Below are 21,663 nucleotides of genomic sequence, written 5' to 3'. Positions count from 1 at the left end.
ATTTTAAAGAGTGATTTTTTTTTTCCACACTCTGAGAATCTGTGGCAATGATGATCTAACTTTCCTGTATGGAAACCCATTCCCAGACCCATTCAGTGTACCCTTCCCCCACCCATTTCTACTGTGCCTCTCTTGCATTGCCTCTCTTGCATAGCCTCTTGTCCACATCTGGGCATGCTTCTGGCCCCCGGTTCTCCTTAGAGTAGGTCTCACAGGCACCACACCATCGCATGACTGCAACCTCATTAGTCTTGACATCTGGGCGGGCAAAGGCCTCCTTCCGTGGCTACTCCCACACGTTTCCCTTGCATGTTCAGAGTGCTATCAGGCTCGGTTGGGGCCTAGGACTCTGCCCACAGACCTCCAGTTCTGGTCTACATCTTGCATGTCCACATTGCCTTGCACAGCTCAGGTGGAGGAAATGACTTCTCCCCTACTCTCATGGTAAGTAGGCTAGCTATCACTTGTTTCTTGAAGGCTAGGAATAACTCACCTCATGGCCCAGGACAGGAAGCAGAAAGACTAAAGCAAGTTTTGACTATTGACCTATTTGAAAATGGTCATAAAATGTCCCCATTTTTCTTTCTTCTTAGGTAATTTGTGTTTTCCTCCAAAAATGCATATTTCATCTACATTTTCAAATCTATTGGCATTAAGAGTTGCCAATTTTTAAAAAATAACCCTTTTTAATAGTTACAACTTCCAGTAGGGCTAGGGTACTTACTTATTTTTAACTTTTCTTTTATAGTGTCTAACTATTTAAATGACAACAAGGATGCCTCTGTAGTATTACAATCATTTAACATCTATAGGAATTTCCTAGGTGATCAGACAAAGGGCCAAACACTGTTTGCCCAATGAGCATGCCACTCACTGCTGGCTGGACACAGCGCTGTCGGCCAGGTCTGCTTGCTGTATCCACAAGCTCTTACCACCTTCACCTTTCAGTTTAACGGAGGCTGGCACAGATGTGTTGAAAGATACTGTTCCCACCAGGTGTCTGGGGTGTGCTGGCGGCCAGGTGAATCTACAATGGCAGCATCAGATGCAGCACCCCCTGCCCTTCTCTCCTCCTTCTTCTAACCTTACTAGTCCTTCTCTCCCTTCTCTTCCTGAACTTCTGTGTGGGCTAGTGTTCACATTACTGTACCAGCCGTCCTTTGGTCAGCATGTATTTAGAGCTACCTTTTTTGTAACCCTTCATTTTTAAAATCACGTAATTTTTAAGGTACGATGAATAATTTCACAAACTTCTGTGTACCCATCACCCAACTTAAGAAATGAAACATCCAAAGAAGGCTGAAGTTCCTTGGCTAGACATCCACAGTCCCTCCTACCCCTGGCATTGGATGTGGGGCCTGTAGTCGCACCCAGTTTTTATACCTCCTACGTACATACACAACACACAATACACTTTATGCTTTCCAGCCTTGCTTAGTTGTGTGTGCTTTGTATTTTTCGGAAACTTATTTATTTCGTTCAACGTTGTGTGTCAGTGAGATTCGTCCCCAGTGATATACTGGCTCTTGGTCCTGCACCCGCCCCATGCATGGTACTGCACACTTCCCGTGCAGCCAATGATTATCATTTGAGTGATGTCCAATTGTTTCTTGTTACAATTGATGCTGCTGCTATGGCCTTACACGCTTCAGGCAGAGACTTCCCAGAGCACAAGCTGAGGACAGGAACTGCCAACTGTGATCCTCGGTGTGCTGGATGTCACGAAATCCCTCCCAAGAGGTTCCACCTGCCCAACAGTAGTATAAAGGGTCCCTCATTTCTAGTCTTCTCTGAAACCTGATATTGTCATATTTCTTAAGTGTGGGAAAGATTGTCTCACTGTGGGTTTAATTTGCAATAAAGTTGACTACAGTTTGTACAAGTTTATTCAGCAGTCCAGTTTGTTTTCCTGCAAGTTACTCATTTATATCCTAGGACACAATTGGTCTTTTTATCTTTGGAAGTTTCCAGTACATTCTGGAATAGTCCTGTTGGAAACGTCTTCTCCCCATCTACAGTGGGGTTTTGTGTTTTGCCTTTTCTGGTTTGCTCATCCTTACCTGGGTGGTCCGTGTTCCTCTTCTCAGAGCCTTCCCTGCCCAACAGTAACCATGACGCCCCTGTCGCTGTGCTTCTAGAATTTCATGTCCGCTTTTAACACTCGTCTAGAACTGACCTGTGTATTCAGTTCACATTTTTATACGTGGACAGCCACACGCTGTCCCAAGCCCTCTGCAATGACAACACTTGGTGTTCTGTGTTATAGATATTTTATCTGTGAATAATGATGTTTTTCTTTTTTGTTAATCCTGAGGATTCTTACTTTATTTCTTCTTATACTACTACACTAATACCCCTGACACCAGTGTAATCTTCTAAGTTTTTATTTGCAAGGAGTGTTGGGTTTCATCTTTTCCAGGAAAAAAAAAAATTACACTCCAAACACCAGATGGAGATCACAGCAAGTCCCCAGTGCTCCTCACCCAGCTCTGGAGAGCAATTCTGCTTAAAGTTCAGGGGCGTTTCCAAGTCACGTGGATTTTCTTCCTCAGTCTGTTAATGCGATGAGTTACATTCATGGACTTTTAGTGTTAGTTCTGGATCATGTGTTATAAAGGTAGGTCCAGGCATACCTGGGTCCACTAGTGGTTTTCCCCTGGGAAAACGCCCATTTGTGAGAATGGCCTGCACTTCTTTGTTTCTCATATCCAGGTTTTCTAGTCTTATAACATCAATGAAGAGTTTTCCTTTCTACATTCTCTGGAGTAGTATGTATAAAGTTGGAATGACTATTTGAATAGTAGAATTAATTCATAAAACTATCTGAACTTGGTGGCTTGGGTACATTTTTGACATTCAATTTCTGAAGTGATTCAGGTCTCCTACTTCTTGGGTTGGTATTTTTTCTTCTGTATCATCCACTTAAATGCGTGTTTGCAGTGCTTTCTATAGCCTCGGAGAGGTAGGAACTCTCCACATCTGTGTCTGAAAGTGTCTTCCATTTCACTCTAGCACTTGGGCACAGCTCTCGGGACTCAGCATCCCAGGCTCAAGGAGACAAGACTTCTTTAGTCTTTTCTTTTCTAATTTTTTTTTTTTTTTTTTTTTGGTGCCAGAGCCTCATGCATGCCTTCTCCTACTGAGCTGCATCCATCCCCCATCTCTTCTGCCTCTACCTTAGCCGCCCTGGGCATCTGCCACCTCAGCTCCAGCTAGCTCAGGTCCTCACGGTTTCCAATGCTACACCCTCTCTTGCAGAAAGTACAGAGTGAAGTACACCCTTATTCTTTAACTTGAAAATCTCCACTTTTCATTTCTAGGATTTCAATTTAGTGTTGAGTTCATTTTCACTGAATTGTTCTTTGTGTTAGGCACTTTTCCCCATGATTTGGGGCTTTATGGTCCTTCCTTTGCCCTTGGAGAATCAGAGGTGCACTCTGCCTAGAGCCATCAGTGCTCTGTCACTGCCCTTTCACTGAGAGTAGTCTCACCTTCTGACCACAGGCACTGCTGGTCCTCTTCTGGGCATAGTGTTTACCAGGTTTTGGTCTGGAGGTCACCAAGAGCAAAGTAGAAGCTGCTGTCCCCCTCCCCACTCCTGCCCACTTCAGAAGCTTCCTTCATGAGAGCACAGGCCCCACCCAGAGGCATCCTGTGGGGCCAACAGCCCTGGCCAGCATCTGCACTGCTGCTGCCCTGGCAACCTTGCTAGCCTCCTGCAGCTCTCCTCAGCCTCCTTAAAAGACCCAGCACCCTCCCCAACGCTCAGAGTGCTGAGTCACATGTGCACACTGCTGATGCCCTGGGACTCAAAAGCCTAACCCACCTGCCTCTTCCCAGACCAAATTCTAGTGTCTGGGTCTATACTGTCTCCCAGGGAATGATTCCAATCTGTTTCTAGTCCATAGAGATTTGGTTTCTGCTTAGCTAGGTCCTTCTATCGTCCTGTTGCTGTGTTCAGAGCAGAGGGCATGAAGTCTCATCACGGTACCTCTGATCAGAAGGATCACCTTTTCTCCTAACTATACCCACTCGGGGGAAAGCCTGCCCTGGTATGTAGGGCCCTTCTGACCTGGCTCAGCCACTACAGCCCACCTGGCCTGCCTACCCTCTCACCATACCCACTCTTCCACCCAGAATCCATTTCTCCTGGTTTCCCTCACCTGGTGCCTGGCAGCCCTGGTCCTGGAAGCCCAGGGAAAGAAGAGCCCCTTCCTATCCTGAGTGGACTGTATTCCTCAAGGAGCCTATGTCCACCCTCTACGCAGCCACCCTCCTCTGTCTCCTAGGCTAACAGATCCTACAGGAAGCTACTGACCTGTGAGCAACCCAGAGCTGCCCATGCATCAGGGAGAGAAAGGTAGTGTGAGGAGGGCGGGCAGGCATCCACACATGGTGACCCAGAGGAGGGGAGAGGAAGGAGGGACAAGCGTAGCACAAGGGCCTGATGGGTCCAAAGCTGAAGTGCCCCTACGGGACGCACTTGTTTTCTGTGGCTGTGACTGAGCTGATGGCACGAGAGGGGGGATGTGAGGAAGAAGGCCACCAAACTGCTCTCTTAGCCATTCGTCTGGTTTGGTTTGGACCATCAGCTGGAAAGACACCCTTTCTTTGAGAGAGTGGGACACGAAGGCCCCTCCTCACATACATGGACTCAGCTTTGGCCCCCAGAAGCCAAGGGACTGAGCCAAGGTCCAGCCTGGAGTGCACACTGCCTGTCAAGCCTCCCTGGGAGTCACCACCGGCGGAACAGCAGCAGCCTGCCATCTTTCCCAGCCTCAGAAGGCATCCAAGCAGGTGCCATAGGTCAGGAGTTCATGGCGTTACCTCATCAGTGAGGCCAGACTGGCAGCATTTGTGAGGCCACAGCCCTGCAAAATAATCCACAAAAGGGAGCCCCCCAAGAAGGCAAGGTCACCTGAGCCAACCAGGCCCTGACTTATGGAGTGGCCCAGCCTCAGCTGCCCAGGGGCTATGGTGAGCCAGGTGCAGCCCCAGGTACAGAAAGACAGAGGCACCACGTGGCTGAGACATAGCCAGGGGGAGTTCAAAGAAAGCTTTGGTCTTCTGTCCTCAAATGACAAAAGAAGTGGTTCCCAGTGCTGGAGGCCAAGAGAGAACTGATGGCTTGGAGGCAGTGTCTGCCCTCAGAGATGCGCCTACTCCTTAGTGACTCCCAAGCACCCAGCTTCCCTTGAAGCAGGCGATGCCCCTGCCTGTGTTTGTGGTCTGCTTGGGGAGGGTTCTCTCCAAGTGCTACGTATGTGGCTGTGCTGAGAAGCTAGGGAAGGCTAGACCAGGCACTTTCTCAGCACCAGCAATGTGAGCTGAGCAGAGCAAGGCCTCACCTGGAAGACCGTGAGGATGGCAGCAGGAAAGGTGTCGAAGTTGGTCGTTGGAGTCTCATCTTTGAAGTTAAACCTGAGAAAAACAGGAAGTCTTGGGAAGAGGCAACCCCACCAAAAGCAAGGGGAATGGGCGCCTTGGTACCAACATGCTTTGTACAGGCCACACACAGGCTGCTTTCTCTACATCACCAACCCCTTTCAAGGATCTTCAGGAAGGAAGACAGGTGGGAGAGGCACCATCTGCTCTGGGCTCTGCCTCCCTAGAGGGACCTCAACCTGTCCTCCCCGAGAGTTCACTTACTGTCCCCCAAACAGCTGCATCCCTAGGAGAGCAAAGACCACAATGAACAGGAAGAGCAGAAAGAGGAGGCTGATGATGGACTTCATGGAGTTGAGCAGAGACACCACCAAGTTCCTCAGGGAGTTCCAGTACCTGTTGGGAGCCAGGCAGGGTGGTCAAGGACCTAGCTATGGCTAAGGCAGAGCTAACCTCACACTCACCCAGGCTCTTTGCAGTCACAATGCTCTATAGTCTTCTGAACCCTAAGGGCCCACACCTGCAAATGAGACCGAGCTTCTCTCCAGGGTTCCAGACATGCCATCTGTGACTTAGTACAGGCCCATGGGGACACCAGAGACACTGCCTGCCTCACTAGACTCAGGTCATCCTCCCTCACCTACATCCAAATCTCTTTCCTTGGCAGAATGAAGTAACCACCATCAGTGCCCACGCCTAGGCTTTGTTCTTCCTCGGCTTCCACCCTAAAATGCCCAGTCAGCCACCCAGAGCCAACACCAGCACCAGGTGAGATGCAAACTACTTATCCCCAGCCCACACTGGAAGAAGGAACTACAGTAACCACGTCTTCCTTGCGGGCTAGGTAGAGTACCCCCTCCACTGAGGACCAGGACACAGGCCACAAGTGCATAGGGAGGGGCACCCCTCAAGGGCCCCTATCCCACTCTCCTGCCTGATCCCTCCATCAGGGAATAGGCTCCACCTGCCTCTGCTGAAGGCCTTGCTGCTAAGTGGGACTCCACCTACCACCATCCTCAGACAGGCTCTTCCAGGAGCCCACAGCACCCTTCCCTCCAGGGACCCAGGATCACCCCAGTCCCCCAGATGCTCCTTTCCACATGCTCTTCCTGCCCTAGGGGAGGTGGCCAGATGGACACTGGCCTCCCCCATGCTCACCATGCCACGGGGCATCCCAGGGCCCTAGAGCAGTGTCCTCCTCCCCAGCACCCATGTCAGAGGCCCCGTCACTTTCCATGGACTCTGATGATGTATGTGAGGGCAGGTGGCAGGAGTGCTGGAAAACCGACTCTCAACCAGGACACACAGGGGCCAGCTTGCCTGGAGACAAGGTCACCTGCCTCTTGTCAGGAAATGGAATCCTGAAGGCAGAGGCGAAGGCATGCTCTGTGGACACTTCCCAGCGCTCTGGGCTCTCGTTAGTACATCATCACAGGAGAGTAACCAAAATGGAGAACTCACTGCAGGAAGCCCTCAGCGCGTGTCAGTGCCAAACTGCACTGAACTCTGACCCAACCTCTTCCTCATTCACACCTCCACATCTTCAGATGCTCTTTGCTTTAAAACAGCTGGAAAAGATCAGCAGAGCTCCACCCTGCCTGGGGAGGTGACCTACCAGCCCAGGCCCTCACTTCTCAGTGCTGACACTCTAGTGTCTGGGCCCCAGCTACCAGGGCCACCACTCAGAGCCTGACCTCAGGATGAGCTGGGCCCACAGTCTGGCCACAGTGACAGTCGCTGAGGCCACTGTGGAGAAGGTCTTTCTCTACTGTCTCTGCAGTGAGCAGAAGGACCTGCGCCCAGTTCTCTCACCAACTGCACCATACTACCTTCTGGGCCTTGACATCCTCATGGGCAAACTGGAGCAATTCACTTCCACAGTCAGGACTCAAGTGAGCCAGGACTGGAAATAGCATCTCATCACTGTCACTGTCACCAAGGCTTGGGGTCAGGCAGGACGGTAGAAAAATCAAGCCAGGAAGCAGGAGGCTTTTGGGCTCTAGGCCAGCTCAGGTGAAGTCATGGGCTGCAGAGTGGGTGGGCAGGCGCAAGGCAGGGAGATAACTTCCATCTGAGAACATACATTTCCTCTACTAAAACAAGTTACCTCTGAAGGTTGGTAAGACGAACTGGTGGTTTTGAGAGGTGGTGTGAGTTTGTGGGGGCACACTAGCAAGGACCAGAAGCGAGCTGCAGCTCTGGGCCAGCAGGGAGTGGCCTGTGAGGCCTCGCATGCAGGTGCCCTGGTGTGTGCTGTTTCACATCCAGCTTTTGGTATTCCAACCATAAGCCATGGGGAGAGGCTCTACACACCGTGGATTCCCAGGCACCAGCATTCTGTCAGCCAACCTCACACACTGCCTCCCTCCACCCTCCGTCTCCCCGACCCAGAAGCACACAGTAACATACTTTGTGACCTTGAAGATCCGCAGCAAGCGGAGGGCCCTCAGCACGCTGATCCCAAAGGAGGTTCCTGGTTTTATGGCAGCCCAGACCACTTCAAAGATGCTCCCCACAATGACCTGCAAGAGGCATGGCATCAGCCCTGGAGTTCACCTGCATCGTGTGCTGTGTGTGTGCATCTGCACAGCTATGTCTCTGCAGGCACCCACCCTACATCTTCAAGCCAGACAAGGCAGTGCAGATACGTAGGTCAGAGGACCTGCATCCTCTCTCCCACACCATCCCAGACACAAGGAGGGCACAGAACATAGAGCAAGACCAGGCCTGCTGGTGTCCTGACAGACTAAAGCCACCTGTCTAGTGCCTCACCCGTGCTTTATCACAGCCACAGGACATTGCGTCTTCTTAAACACCTCTGGGGCTGGGAAAGCACCCTGGAAAACTCCCACAACCCCCTCCCTGGTCCTGAACACTGTAAGCTAGACCTTTCTTCTCCCAGTGACCAGGAGCCAGATGTGCCACCAAGAACAGACTGTGGCGAGCCTGCCCCTCTGTTTTGCTGCAGGATTACCTCATGCACAAAGGAAATGCCCCCCACCCTCGCCGCTTTCAGTTGCTTTTCATATGGGCAAGGAAGGCCAGTCTGGTCAGTGCTGGAGCAAGGGGCTCAGAAAGGACAGACCAAAGAAAGTGGAGCCTAGCAACCCTTTACTACCTTCCCCTGGACAGGACACACAGGGTCACCTTGAATCCTCTCCCAGGCTACCACACCTCACAGCACACACTCAGGGCTCACAGTCAGTATAAAGGAACACCTCCTCAGCTTGGGCAGCTTCTCCCTCGGGGACCTCAGTTCTCTCAAACCACAGGCTGCCACACTGTGAGGAAAAGCAAGCAGCCTACAGAGAGGCTACCTGACCCAGAACCAAGACTGCATCCCTGGTCTTCTACTAGGCTGAAACCTCAGGAGAGACCCTGGGCCAGAGGCACCCAGGCAGCCACACCCAGATTCCTGACCCACAGTGTGAAAAGTAAAAGAGATTTTAGCAGTTTTGAGTTGTTAAGATCTAGAATAATCTGTTAGCTATGTGCAGACTGCCCCATATCCTGGAGTCCAGTCGTGCAGGTCGGAAGGTAGAAGCGTATCTGCAAAGCCAGTGCACCTCTGACACCCCCTCAGTGACAGGACCTCTGCCCCAATAGCTCCTGCCTGTCTTTGTGGCCAGAGAGGCAAAGAGTGAGAGCACTGCAGTCTTCCCACAACCACTCAGAATCACAGGTGCTGATCCCAGAGGGCCCTGGGCAGTCTGGCACAGTGTGAGCCACTAGCAGCTGGGCAGTCTTGGCCAGGCATGGCCTGTCTCAAGTCTCTCATCTGCAAAGTAGGGGCCATGGGCACAGTGGTTGCCAATTGCAAGATGCAAAGGGAGAACATTACAAATCCAAGTTGAGCTGAATTTCCAGCTGAGGTTCTCCTTCACCCTGTCACCACAAACCAGAGAGCTCCAGGTTCTTCTACAGGGCATGGGCTCTGCTTGCCACCTAGCCTCTGGGCAGGTAGTGACAGGGCCAGGCTCAGGCTCTGGGCTCAGCACCAGGGATACATCCTGTGAGATCTGTAGGGCCAGGTAAGGTGACACTTGTGTGGCCCTTGCCCTCTGTCCTAGCCTGGACTAAAGGTGAGCCACAGAACATGCCCTAAGGCTTCCCTGACCTGTGAGATTGGGAAGGGACCACCCCACCCCTAACCCCACCCCAAGGAGGATGGCCTATCACTTCTCCCTTGGTGGCAAAAGTACATATGCAGAGTCCTGCCTAGGGGGGAGCCAGAGTACGGTGGGGGTCAGGAGCTCAGCCCAAGCTCTGCAGGGGAGACTGAGCCTGCAGTAGGTCCCAGGTCCCAGCACAGAGGGTGCTACAGAGCCTTGATTGGTCACGAGCAGACAGGAGGGGTCAGAGGCAAGAAGGGCAACATGATGCAGTGGGAGGGGCTGTAGCAGGCACCCCCAACCATCAGGCCAACCCAGGACAGGCCTGTGCTGACTCCCTGCACCTGCCAGTCTCTGGGTAGCCTTCAGGACCTACAGGATCACAGATCTCAGCCCACACTGGGCACACATGGGGAAGACGGTTTTGCACACCCAGGTAAGGACACATTCAGACCACCCAGACCCAAGCAGGCATTTTTTAAATTTTTAAATTTATTTATTTATATGTGGTACTAAGAATGGAAACCAGTGCCTCACACTTGCTAGGCAAGCACTTTACCAGCAAGCTACAGCCCAGACCCTTAAGTAGTCATCTTTAATGAGGCACCTCCCTTACCCCAAAGTCGAAGCAGTTGAAGGAGGACCGGAAGTAGCTTCTGGGCCCCAGGCCATACATCTTCAGGGACATCTCTGTGAGGAAGAGACCCAGGAAAACAAACTCTGCAAAGTCTAAGAGAAGTCGGAGAAGAGGGAGGTTAGCACAAGGCTCCTCCCACCCTGCCTCCAGCCCAGACTGGAGGACACCACATTTCTGGTTCTTTCCAGGGCTGAACCTTCCAGGCCTGGTTTGCATCCTGAGCTCTGAAATCTCATTCTAGGTCAGGGACACAAGAGATGCTGTTCCAGTCTGGAGGATAAGGGCCCAGGGCTAATGGGACACAGCTCCGGGATACAGAGTCATAGGAGACACCTTCAGAGGAGGGCCTGCAGATGTGCAGCTGGGTACAGCCTCTGGCCAGGCCTGCACCATTGGCTCCTCACTCTGATCACAGGCAGAGCCCCTCAGCCTTGTCAGAGTCTCCCTGTCTTTCCACAAGAGCTTCCTGGCAGCCCTCCTTAGGATCCCACAGCACCGTGTTTAACTTTGACTTTGTTCACGTGTTTGCCCCACATAAGGAGAACTCCTCTACACCTGAACATCTTCCAGGCCTGTCCAACACACACTCCCAAGGGTCACTGGCTCTGCCAAGGGCTTTGGTGATGCCACTCCTGGCTCTGCCAATGAGTAGGGGCATGATGGAGAGGGTTCAACCCAGGAGTCCCAGAGGTAATCCTGCTGACCCTCCAGGGCCTCAGGGTTAAAGGGAGGCCACACTGAGGCTGGAGGGCCCACAAATGCCCACTAGCCTAGCCCAGACAGGAGTAAAGTCAGAGCAAGAGAAGGCAGTGACTCCAGAGGCAGTCCCAGGCCTCCGACATGTACCACCCAACCAGCCTGCCCTTGGCAGGAGTCAGTGGTCGCCATCCCCTAGCTCCTGGGAACCTGCTGCCTGAGCAGGCCAGATGTGGGGAGTGGACCTCAATGAGGCCCTCAGAAGCCCAGACCTCAGAACCGAGCCACTCTCATTGATCCCCCTCCCAGAGGATTGTACTGGGATCAGGAGACCAAAGGCACTGTGGCCGCTGGTCAGGGCAGCAGCTCCAATCCCAGAGCATGGCCACAGAGGACAAGGCCATGAGAAGGAAGGGAGGCCAAGCTGGGGAGCCAGTCGCTGGGCAGATGCCAGCTTATCCCCCTGGGTTTTTGCTGAGACATGGGGCCTTAAGGCAGACACAGCTTCTAAAACACAGATGATGGAAGATGGGTAGCACACTTCACATCCCTGTGCACCCTGAAATCTGCCTTCCCCACAAGTCCCCAAGGGCTACACAGTAATGATCCAAACACTTCAGTAAGGAGTCCGTTTATAGCAGCCCAGATCCAGATAAGCAGAGATGCTAGTTCCAGGCCCACTTAAGCACTGAGCAAACAGAGAGGGGAGGACCCCTCTTCTACCGCGTAAGCCCATGGCCAGCCAACTCCTGGGAGCAACTCATGCCCAACAAGCCTGGCCCCTGAAGCCAGCCAGGAGATCACCAGGCACTTTCACTGAGTATGGGACGATAGCAAAAGGCCAAGAAGCCTACTAGGGAAAGCCAGAGCCCATATCAGGCACAGATGCCACTGACCCTTAGGCAGGGCCTTCTTGGGACAAGAGGACCATCCCCAACCAGGCCTGTTGCTGCCTCAGACAGATGCCTGGGCCTGGTTGTTTCAGCAGCAGGTATGAGCAGCAGCAGGAAAGCTGCACCCCTCACAGTCCAGCTCAGAACAGGAAATATATAAGTAGCCTGCAGAGTCCTAGTGCTCCTGGCCACAAAAACCTCAAAGTCCCTCTACATGGTCACAAAGGCCTTTGCCTGTGCCATCAGTTTCCCATGAAGCACCCTGGGAGAGAAGAGAAATAGGACTATGGCCACCCCCATGGGGACCACCAGCAAGGCTGCCCAGGCCCTCAGCTTGCTCCTAGAAGACCAAAGTGAGAGAACTTTGCAAGAAACAGGTACAAAATTGGCCAAACCTTAGAGAAAGGGACTAGGCACTAGAAGTCCCCAGCGTCCTGTTGAGATGGCCTGAGCTCACACACTCAGCCTCCCCTCTGAGGCCACAGAAGAGGATCATCCATTCTTGCACCAGCAGGCACAGTGCTACTAGGAGCTGGTGCAGGAGATAGCACCCACCCTGCTCTCCAGGGGTTCACAGGCAACAGAGCAAGCAGAGGAGGAAGGTAAAGGTATCCTGTGATAGGCCACTGTGCTCTGGGAGCAGAGGGGAGGGCAGAGAAGTGTGTCCTGTGGATGTGTAAAGCCTCACGGGGGCTCACAGGATGGTGAGGCCCCACAGCTCCCTTTCACTGCTTAAGCCTCAGTTTCCAAGGTCCTGACGGGGCCTCAGGGTGGGTCCTTGGTGGATGGGCAGGTGCATAGAGCTCACTGACTACAGGGTGGCAGGCCTTAGGCCAGGGCCTCACTGTGAGCACTGTGAAGCTGGTCTATGCAGGACCTCTAGAAGCCTGCTCTGCCCTACAGGATCAGACAGGGCCCCAGGCACTATCAGCAGAAAGGCTTAGACTCAGCAAATGTCCACCTCTCCCCCCAGCCGTTTTCCCTCTGTGAGGACAATGGACCCAGGAATTCCAGGAAAACAGCAGATTCCCAGTCAGTTTGCCCAAGGCTGGGGTACTTCCAGCCCACACTTGCACCTTCATACATGTAAGCAGGTCATGCAGGCTCTCACTCACACAGGCACCCCACCTTCCCAGCCAGCAGACACCCAGAAGGCAGGAGTGACCATGAGAGCAGCTGGGCACCAACAGGCCCAGCCAGCTGAGGGGAAGAAGAGAATCCACGGTCCCCACCCAACCCCAAGGGTAAGGAACCTAAGCCTGAGGGTCCAGGAAGACCCTGAACTCACTCCCAAGCAAAGTCCCAAGATGCCAAGCTACCACTCTCAGGATCCAAAACCGGGGACCAGAGCAGGCTGCTGCATGACACAGCACTTCTCCCCAACCCTCCCAGGGGCATCTGAGCCAGGCTGTCTCAGCTCCTCATCCTTCTGCTGCCTCTTTACCCTTCCCCTGAGAGGCAAGTAACAGATTCCTTTTTTCTTTTTCTTTTTTCCCAGAACCAGGGAGTAAACCCAGGACCTCATAATTCTAGGCAAGTGCTCTGCCACTGACAGACCCAGCAGCTGAAGCCCAGGCTGCATAAGTGTGCATGCACATGAGCACACACGTGGGCACACGCGTGAAGCCCAGGCTGGGTGAGTGTGCATGCGCATGAGAACATACGTGGGCACACACATGACCGTGGGCCCGCCTACTGCAGAGCTGCCAGCACCCACCCAGCTCATGAGAGCCCTTCAGGGGCTGAGTGGGCCACATAGGTTGGACAGCTGGGCTAGGACTATGCCAGGATGCTTTCAGGGTTCAGCAAAAATTCTCCCAAGTGCCTCAGGCAGCTTCCAGAGAGAGAGGGAGGTCTTCATGGGAGCCCCAAAGAGCTCCTGCCCCCAGGCCCACTGCAGACACCAAGCAGGGTGAGTGCAGCTGATCCCTGGAGGACAGGGAGGCAAAAGCACTGACCACAGGATGGAAACATCAGTGGATTCTTCAACACTTCACAAAGTAAGACAGCAGAGCCAAGCTGTGCTCCTGGGGCCACAGAGCCCTGGAGTATGCAGGGCCAGCTTCAGAGTGCCAGTTCCAATCCTGGACAGACACAGGAGGCCCCAACTACCAGTTATCTTCCTCTTTGCCTTCTCCTAACTATAGCCGGGGCCAAGACAAGCATGACACAAATCCCTGTTACTGTCCTGGGCTCATGGACACAGGATAGCAACTCATCTCTGGTCATAGCAGTCCTGATGCTCATATGTCCAACCCATTGTACAGGAGAACGTAAGTATCCAGAAGAGCCTTGTGACAGAGCATGCAGCCAGGACTCTGACTCCTCAGGAATCCAGGCCAGGAGTAGCACAGAATGAAGTGCCTAGCCTATGGGTCTGAAACCCTTCAGAGGGAGGACACAGGTGTGTTTGGCCTGGCTCATCCCTGGCCATCCCACACACTTCCTCCCCTGGGCAACCCAGGACCTCTCAACTCATCACACTACTGATGCAGGGCATCTAGCCACATCAGTTGGGCTGCCTGGAACCCACCTGCAGGCATGGAGGGGAGCCCTCAGGCCTGGGACACCACCCAGGCTCCAGCAGAGGCCCCTGGGGACTGACCAGGTCTGTGCAGCAGACAGGAGTTGCGCCCAGGGTGTTCCAGGCAGAAGAGTCGTGGACCAGGATTTCCAGGCTGCAGAGCAGATGGGTTTGGGAGGTGCCCTGAGAGAGGGAAGGGCGGGGCAGGGTACATACACAGAGCTGTGGTGAGCCGCTGCGGCTGGTTGTAGTGCACCATGGCCACACAGAGTGTGTTCAGAGCCACCACACACAGCACCACCCAGTAGAAGCTTTGCGCCTTCACCATGCGCCGGATGAAGAACCGGAACATCTTCTCCTTCCTCCGGAAATACGATGAACTCTCTGTCTTCCCACTTTTGAGGCTGGCACGGGCAAAGGGGGACCCTGCAAGACAAAAGGCTTGCTAGAGCTCAGGGACCAGCAGCCCCATTCTCAGACATACCCTCAAGGACAGCCTGCCCCATCCCCTGTTCACAAGCCATTATGCACTAACCCTTGCCACCCCCCTGTGGGGAGTCCAAAGGTCTCCTTGATGCCTATGGTCCCTGGCTGCCAATGGAAAGCTGGATTGGTCTGGACTGGATGGTCACTGTCTCTGGTCCCGGCACGCTGGCTACCTTCCATAAGGTAGCCCTGATGCCCTGGGCACCCTTGTAGGCACTCCAAGCTTTTTCCAAGAGAGATAAATCTGACAGAGTCAGTCCCTCCCCAAGATCCATCCCTCCAGTACACCCTGCCCCCCAACTCAGGGGTCAGCAACCACTGGCTACCTGTTTCTTAAGCATCTCTCCTGGACATGCATTTGTTCTTGGTACATGGCTGATGTCCTGTCCATAAAGGCCAAAACATTAGCTGTCTGGGAAGTGTGCTGACCCTGCTCTCACCTGACTCCTTCTTCTCTCCCCAACGCACACCCAAGCCGTCACCTCTGCTGCTTTGATCTTAGCAGTTCCCAAATGTAAAATGCTCCCTTCCCTAGGCTTCCTTTCCATGGTGGCTCCTCAGCTGGGGGTCTTAGCTTCAATGTCACCTTTACAAATCATCTTTCTCTGGACACTCCATCGAAAGTAGGGTCCTCCCTGCCCACGCTCTGCAGTGATACCCACCTCATGGCCACCTATCACCATTTTCTCATCAGCCTATCCTTATCCAGCTCCCTGAACAGTAGCCAAGTTGAAGTTTTCATCCCTGAGCCCCCTTCCTGCATGTGCACACACACTGGGCCCCCAGGTAAGAAGGCCAGAGAGGGCAAAGCTACTGCACGGCACACACAGCTAGGGAGAGCAGGGAACCACCTCAGGGGGGGTCTCCATTCTGTCCCCATGTAAGGAAGACCTCGCAGGGATGTGCCCTTCACAACTGCCTGCCACAGCCACACCCACCTGGGCCCATGACATACATGATGTCATGGTATGGATGTGAGGTATCCCCAAAAGCTCACGTGTGAGACAAAGCAAGAAGGTTCAAAGGGGAAGTGATTGGGTTTTGAGAGCCTTCATCAGTGACTTAATCCCCTGATGGGGTTAACTGAGTGGCAACTGAAGGTAGGTAGGTGTGGCTGGAGGAAGTGGGTCCCTGGGGATGTGGCCTTTGTCATATATGTATATGTATATGGCCAATGGAGTCTCTCTCTACTTCCTCATCAGGTGAGCCACGTGCATACACCACACTCTTCCACCATGATGTTCTGCCTCACCTTGAGCCCAGAGGGATGAAGCCTGCTGCATATAGACTGACACCTCTGAAATTTGAGCCCCAAGATAAACTTTTTCTCCTCTAAAATTGTTCTTATCAAGTCTTTTAGTCACAGCAGCAAAAAAGCTTAAAACACAAGAACCCAGAGCATGTCAACCACTACGGCACTTGCACAAAACCACACCCCACATTGCCTGCAGAGCTCCCAACACACACTCAAGGGGTGCCGGGGGTGGGGCAGGAGCCAAGGATCCTCCACTGCAAGCTGACAGGGACTCTTGCTTCTCGTGCCACCCACACTCCAGGGCATGGCCAGAACTGCTTCAGCCTCAGGTCCACAGGAGCCTGGGCACCCAGGTAGAAAGTGGCTGCAAGGCCAACGCTCCCATGAGTACTTCCAAGGTCCTGCTCTTTGGGAGGGGGGCGCAATCCCAGCAGACAGCAATTCTTAGCAAGCAGCCACTGTGTGCTCAAGTCTGCTGTGGGCAGTGGCTCCGGCCCCATTTTTGGGGGAAAGCAGGTATCTACAGTAAATGCAGAAATGCATCATCAAATGGTAGTCTCGGTGGGAAGACCACAAGATCAAACTGCTTCTCAGCTTTCTGAACCTTCCAGACCTAATCAGCATATAGTCCCTATGATGAAAAACCTTATTTCAAGAAAAACAGACCTGAAATCTTCAAGAATTAAAACAACCCAAGAAAGCTAAATATCAATAGAACAAGATACAACTGAGGGCACATCATATAAAGGAATCCAGATGTTTCTAAGAGGAATTCACCAGTCAATACGCAGTCCCTGTGACCCTTGTCAGTACTATTTGCTCAACAAACATGCACAGACCTTTTGTTCCAGGCCCTGAATGAAGCCAGAAAACGGAACGACCAAGATCTACCCAGCTCTCAGTGACTTTCTAGAGGCCAGGGAGAAGGAAGAAGAAAGCCAGTGTCTTTCCAGCCTGGCTGGTGTGTCCCAGCATGGAGTAGCAAAAGTGACATGGGCTCAAGCAACATGCTGACATGGACCCAAAGGCTGCCACCCTTGACCTTAGGGTTGTGTGACCTGGTGCACGTATGTCACACAAGCCTGGAAGCCACTCACTTGGCAACAGATCACAGGCCACCTGTACCTTTAAGGGTCAGCTGGGATTTAGTGAGACAACTCTGAGTGGAGGGCTAAACATGGGGTGCAAAGAATAGGCTGATAACAGCATGTGGGCAGGGAGACATGAGAGCCCAGCCCCTGAGACACAGCCATCCTCAGCTGGAGGGCAACCAAGGGGACCCAGCTGGGCTGGGAACACAGAAACCCAAGAATGGCTTCCTTCCCTCCCAGCCAGCCCCAAGCCTGTCCTGACCAAGGACCAAGGCCTGCACACACTGAATGCAAGTATGTCCTTGGGCTCTGCTAGGGACTCAGAGGAAAGTCTATTAGTCCCAGGGATCCAAGTACAGCACCCAACTCACCACACAAAGCTTAAAGAGAGAAAGAAAACAAACTTCCCTCCTGAAATTTCTCAGCAGGCAAAATGAAAGGAAGTTCACTCAGGAACTTAGTGAGACAACTCTGAGTGACTGGAAGGTGAGGCAGAGGAGGGAGCCATGAGGCAAGGGCAGAGGTACAGAAGAGCAAACCAGAGACACACTGAAGGGCAGTGACTCCTAGCAAAGGAGCAAGGAAAGGAGACGACCATTATAAGTGGGGAAGCCGCTCCTCACGGCAGCAGGGTGGAGCTACAGGTCAGGGCCTGGGTGTCAAGCTCCAGCAAGGAACAGGCCACAACAAGGTCACCTCACGGTGAGGACCAGGGAAGGCCTCCTGACAATAGGGAGAACTCAGTCCCCACCTACACACCCTGGCAGAGTCAAGAAGGAGAGGGAACAGGCTGTGGAAAGCTGGGGCTGGAGGAGGGGCAGGAGGCCTCAGAAGGGCGCAGCAGGGCGCATGCACATGCGGATGCTCCACCTGGGGCAGCAGCGAGGGGCTCACACCTGGTCCAGGACAAGAGGGGGCCACTGCAAAGGTCATGCCTCCTCAAGTTAGGAGTGGAGCAAAATAAACAGAAACAAAAATGCAGCGATGGGAACAGTCCATCATGGTGGTAAAGATGGTGAAGCAGCAAGCTGGAGTGGTGAGAACACTGTTCCCAACCACGAGGGCAGGAAAGGGAAGACGGCCTCTGTGGAGGGCAGAGGTGGAGACCAGAAACTAACGAGGGGTGGGACAGCTCGGAAGAAAGCAGAAGTCCCTCAAAATGGAGGGCACAGCCATGCAGTGCAGCCACGAGGAAGAACAAGACCTGTGCACCAGGCACCTGCTAAGTCAGATGGATCCTCCATCAGAAACAGACATCACACTGGGTTTAGAAAGAGCACAGCCAAAAAACCATGATTCTTATGGTGCTTGGGCCAGGCATGGAGGCGCAGGCTGCGATCCATTACTGGGGATGCTGAAGCAGGAGGATCTCAAGTTCAAGGCCAGCCTCAGCAAATAACAAGACCCTGTCCCAAAATAAAAAATAAAAAGGGCTGGGGATGTGACTCAGTGCTAGAGGGTGCTGAGATCAGCCCTCAGTACAGGGGCTGGGCGTGGAATGGAGGATAAATGTTAAAGAAGTGTGGAAAATGAAAGAGAAAGAAGGGTACCAGGCAAATGCAAGCTAAAACAAAAACAATGACCTTGGCAAGAAGCAGATGGTGACATTTAATGCCAGGCAAGGGGGACTGTCCAGGGGAGGAGCTAAACAGAGAGAGAAAGCACTATGTGAAGAAACACAGGTAACCTGTGCAATCAGAACGGCTGCACCAGGAAACCACCTGCTGGCCAAGTCACCACAAAAGCCAGGAATACCAGGGACTTTGTGAAAAGCCCCATAGGAAGACCTATTGGGACCACAGACCTCAGGGACAGAAACCAATATGCTTGGGATCCATGCAGAGCCCAGCCACAGTCTGATAGCTCTCAGATACACTACACTCTCTCTGTTAATGAAACTTTCTAAAATCAGTTGGGAACATACAATCTGAAAACACACAAGTGTACAGACTTACAGGCCACGTTTTTCAATCTGATAAAATTAGAAGAGAAGGATGATCAAAATGCTGTACCCATTTATCAGTTAAGAAGCACACCCTTAGATAGCCTTGCAAGAGAAAAGCAAAGGGGCCAGAAGGAGGTACCACAGCACACTTTTATACAGAAGGAGGAGAGATAGAGGGAGGAGGAGAGAGAGGGAGAGAGGGAGGGGTAGAAAGGGGGAGAGAAAGAGTGTGTGGAAGAGAGTGGGAGAGAGGAAGGGAGAAAGAAAAAGAGAGGGAGGGAGAGAGACAGTGTAGGTGGGAGAAAGAGGGGGAGAGAGAGGGAGAGGAGGAGAGAGAGAGAGAGAAAGAAAAGGAGAGAGAAGGAGAGAAAGAGTATGTGGGAGAGAGTGGAAGAGAGAGAGGGAGAAAGAAAGAGAGGGAGGGAGAGAGTGGGGGAAGAAAGAAAGGGAGGGAGAGAGAGAGTGGGGGGGAGAAAGAAAGGGAGGGGGAGAGAGAGGGAGAGAAGGAGAGAGAGAGGGGAAAGAGAAAGTGTGTAGGTGAGAGGGAGAAAGAAAGAGACAGGGTGGGAGAGAGAGTGTGGGAGGAGAGAGGGGGGAGAGAGAGGGAGAAAGAAAGAGAGAGGGAGGGAAAGAGTGTGTGGGGAGAAGGTTTCTTAGCAAAGCATCGATTACAAAAGTAATCTTTCCCGCCTACATCCCTGAGTCCCTGGCTCCCAGTTTTATCTCAGCTATACCCACTGATAATGCCAGCATTCTTTAAATTATGACCATCCATAGGAAAGAACTTCAAATATTCTTCAATTTATGTTACAAAATCAGAATTCAAAAACCTAGGTTAAGTAGGAATAGAAGGAAATTTTCTAAATATAACACACATGGGATAAATCATGGAGCTTGGGCACAGGTCTATAATACTTTGACTCTGATTACCAACAAAAAAATACAAACAGCCTGACAGAAAAACAAGCAGGGCATCTGAGGAGTCACCAACTACAAATCCCAACGGGAAACTAAGAGGAGGCATCCAGCCATGAGCTGTCTGGCTGTAGAAGTGACAGTCCCAGGGAAGACCTCAGTAACCAGCGGCCACATGGGTAGGGTGCAGTCTGAGGCGGGGACACTGCAGGGCCACAGGGCCCCCACAGAACCTTCAGGCAGCACCTCCCACAGCAAGAAGAAAGGACAAAAGATGCCAGGCAAGGGAGAGGGGCATCAAGTTACCCTGGGAGAGCTCAGCACAGAGGGCCAGAGCCACTGGCAAGGTTGACGGGGTGACCACGGCACCATGGGACCAAAGGCGGCAGGGATCTGCGACTGGGATGGGAGGACCACACGCTACGAAGGACATGTGTCCATGCCTGTGTGTGTCCTCTGAGGGACACTATGTGTGTGTGTGTCCTCTGAGGGAGAGTGTGTGTGTGTGCGTGTCCTCTGAGGGACAGTGTGTATGCGTGCGTGTCCTCTGAGGGAGAGTGTGTGTGTGTGTGTGTCCTCTGAGGGAGAGTGTGTGTGCGTGTGTGTCTTCTGAGAGACAATGTGTGTGTGCGTGTCCTCTGAGGGAGAGTGTGTGTGCGTGTGTGTCCTCTGAGAGACTGTATGTGCGTGTGTGTCCTCTGAGGGACAGTGTGTGTGTGTGTGTGTGTGTGTATGTGCGTGTGTGTCCTCTGAGAGAGTGTATGTGCGTGTGTGTCCTGTGAGGGAGAGTGTGTGTGTGTGTGTGTCCTCTAAGGGACAGTGTGTGTGCGTGTGTGTCATCTGAGAGAGAGTGTGTGTGCCCCCGTGTGTCCTCTGAGAGAAAGAGTGAGTGTGTGTGTGTGTGCGCGTGTGTCCTCTGAGGGGCTGAGTGTGTGTACAGAGGAGAGACCTCAGTGGAAACTGTCCCTTCACTGCCACAGGGCGGCAGAGCCTAGAGCAGCACACCTGCAGCATGTGCCAAGACATGAGCAGGCTTGGGGCAGGAAGGAACCCCAGCAGCAGCAGGTCCAGCCACAGCCCCTTGACAGCCAGAGGACAGACTCACCCACGGCACAGAGGTCTGCAAGCCGGTCCTCCCCCTCCTCAGCGTGGATCAGGTCGTGGCGGCTCTTCTTGGTGGCGGCTCTCTTCAACACGGCTGTAAACACAGGGCGCGGCGATGGCATGAGCTGCAGCCTCAGGCAACCCACCTCAGAACTGGGGTGTCCGTCCATTGAGCTGGGAGTTATCCTCCCCCTGGACTGGCCACTTTCCTCAGCTTCTGTCTCAGCTGGAGCTAAGGATGATGCCTGGTGCCCATGGGCCCAGTCCTTGGGCAGAGGACAAGAAACTCTGAGGTTGGGTCTGCTTTCTTTTCCCTCCAAAATGAAGTCAGTAGGGGGCCTGGCAACCAGGGAGACACAGGAACATTTATCTGTGACAAGGCTAGGGCTGCCAAGGGGCCAGTGTGGACCTGCTCAGAGCCTTAGGTGTGGGCAGCGCTGGCAACTGTACCATGAACATTGCAATGCTTGCCTTCACCAGCCCCGCACTCTGGCCCCAGGTGTCTTTCCATAGCCTTTAGAAGCAGCAGTACTCCAGGTCCCTGGGCCTGCAGGTGTAAAGCTTCCAGAAGCAGCCCTGTCCAGCCCGCCTTCCACAGCAATATGGTGTGCACATCGGGA

At 52.9% G+C, this 21,663-nt stretch overlaps 1 protein-coding gene across 16 annotated transcripts in view; it reads right to left on the bottom strand.

Annotated features, from left to right (window-relative positions):
- Cacna1b (calcium voltage-gated channel subunit alpha1 B) overlaps nucleotides 1–21,663 on the bottom strand; it is a 183,122-nt gene that overhangs the window by 108,453 nt on the left and 53,006 nt on the right. For all 16 annotated transcript variants that reach the window (XM_078048846.1, XM_078048847.1, XM_078048834.1 and 13 more), the window contains 6 exons: nucleotides 21,045–21,137; nucleotides 14,464–14,673; nucleotides 10,114–10,226; nucleotides 7,795–7,907; nucleotides 5,650–5,781; nucleotides 5,349–5,421 (listed from right to left, as the gene is read on the bottom strand). In XM_078048846.1, coding sequence (XP_077904972.1) covers nucleotides 5,349–5,421; nucleotides 5,650–5,781; nucleotides 7,795–7,907; nucleotides 10,114–10,226; nucleotides 14,464–14,673; nucleotides 21,045–21,137 — 734 coding nt within the window. The remainder of the gene's footprint in view (nucleotides 1–5,348; nucleotides 5,422–5,649; nucleotides 5,782–7,794; nucleotides 7,908–10,113; nucleotides 10,227–14,463; nucleotides 14,674–21,044; nucleotides 21,138–21,663) is intronic.

This window comes from Ictidomys tridecemlineatus, chromosome 4 (assembly GCF_052094955.1).
Source record: "Ictidomys tridecemlineatus isolate mIctTri1 chromosome 4, mIctTri1.hap1, whole genome shotgun sequence".
NCBI lineage: Eukaryota > Metazoa > Chordata > Mammalia > Rodentia > Sciuridae > Ictidomys > Ictidomys tridecemlineatus.
This window is presented reverse-complemented; position numbering and strand designations above follow the sequence as displayed.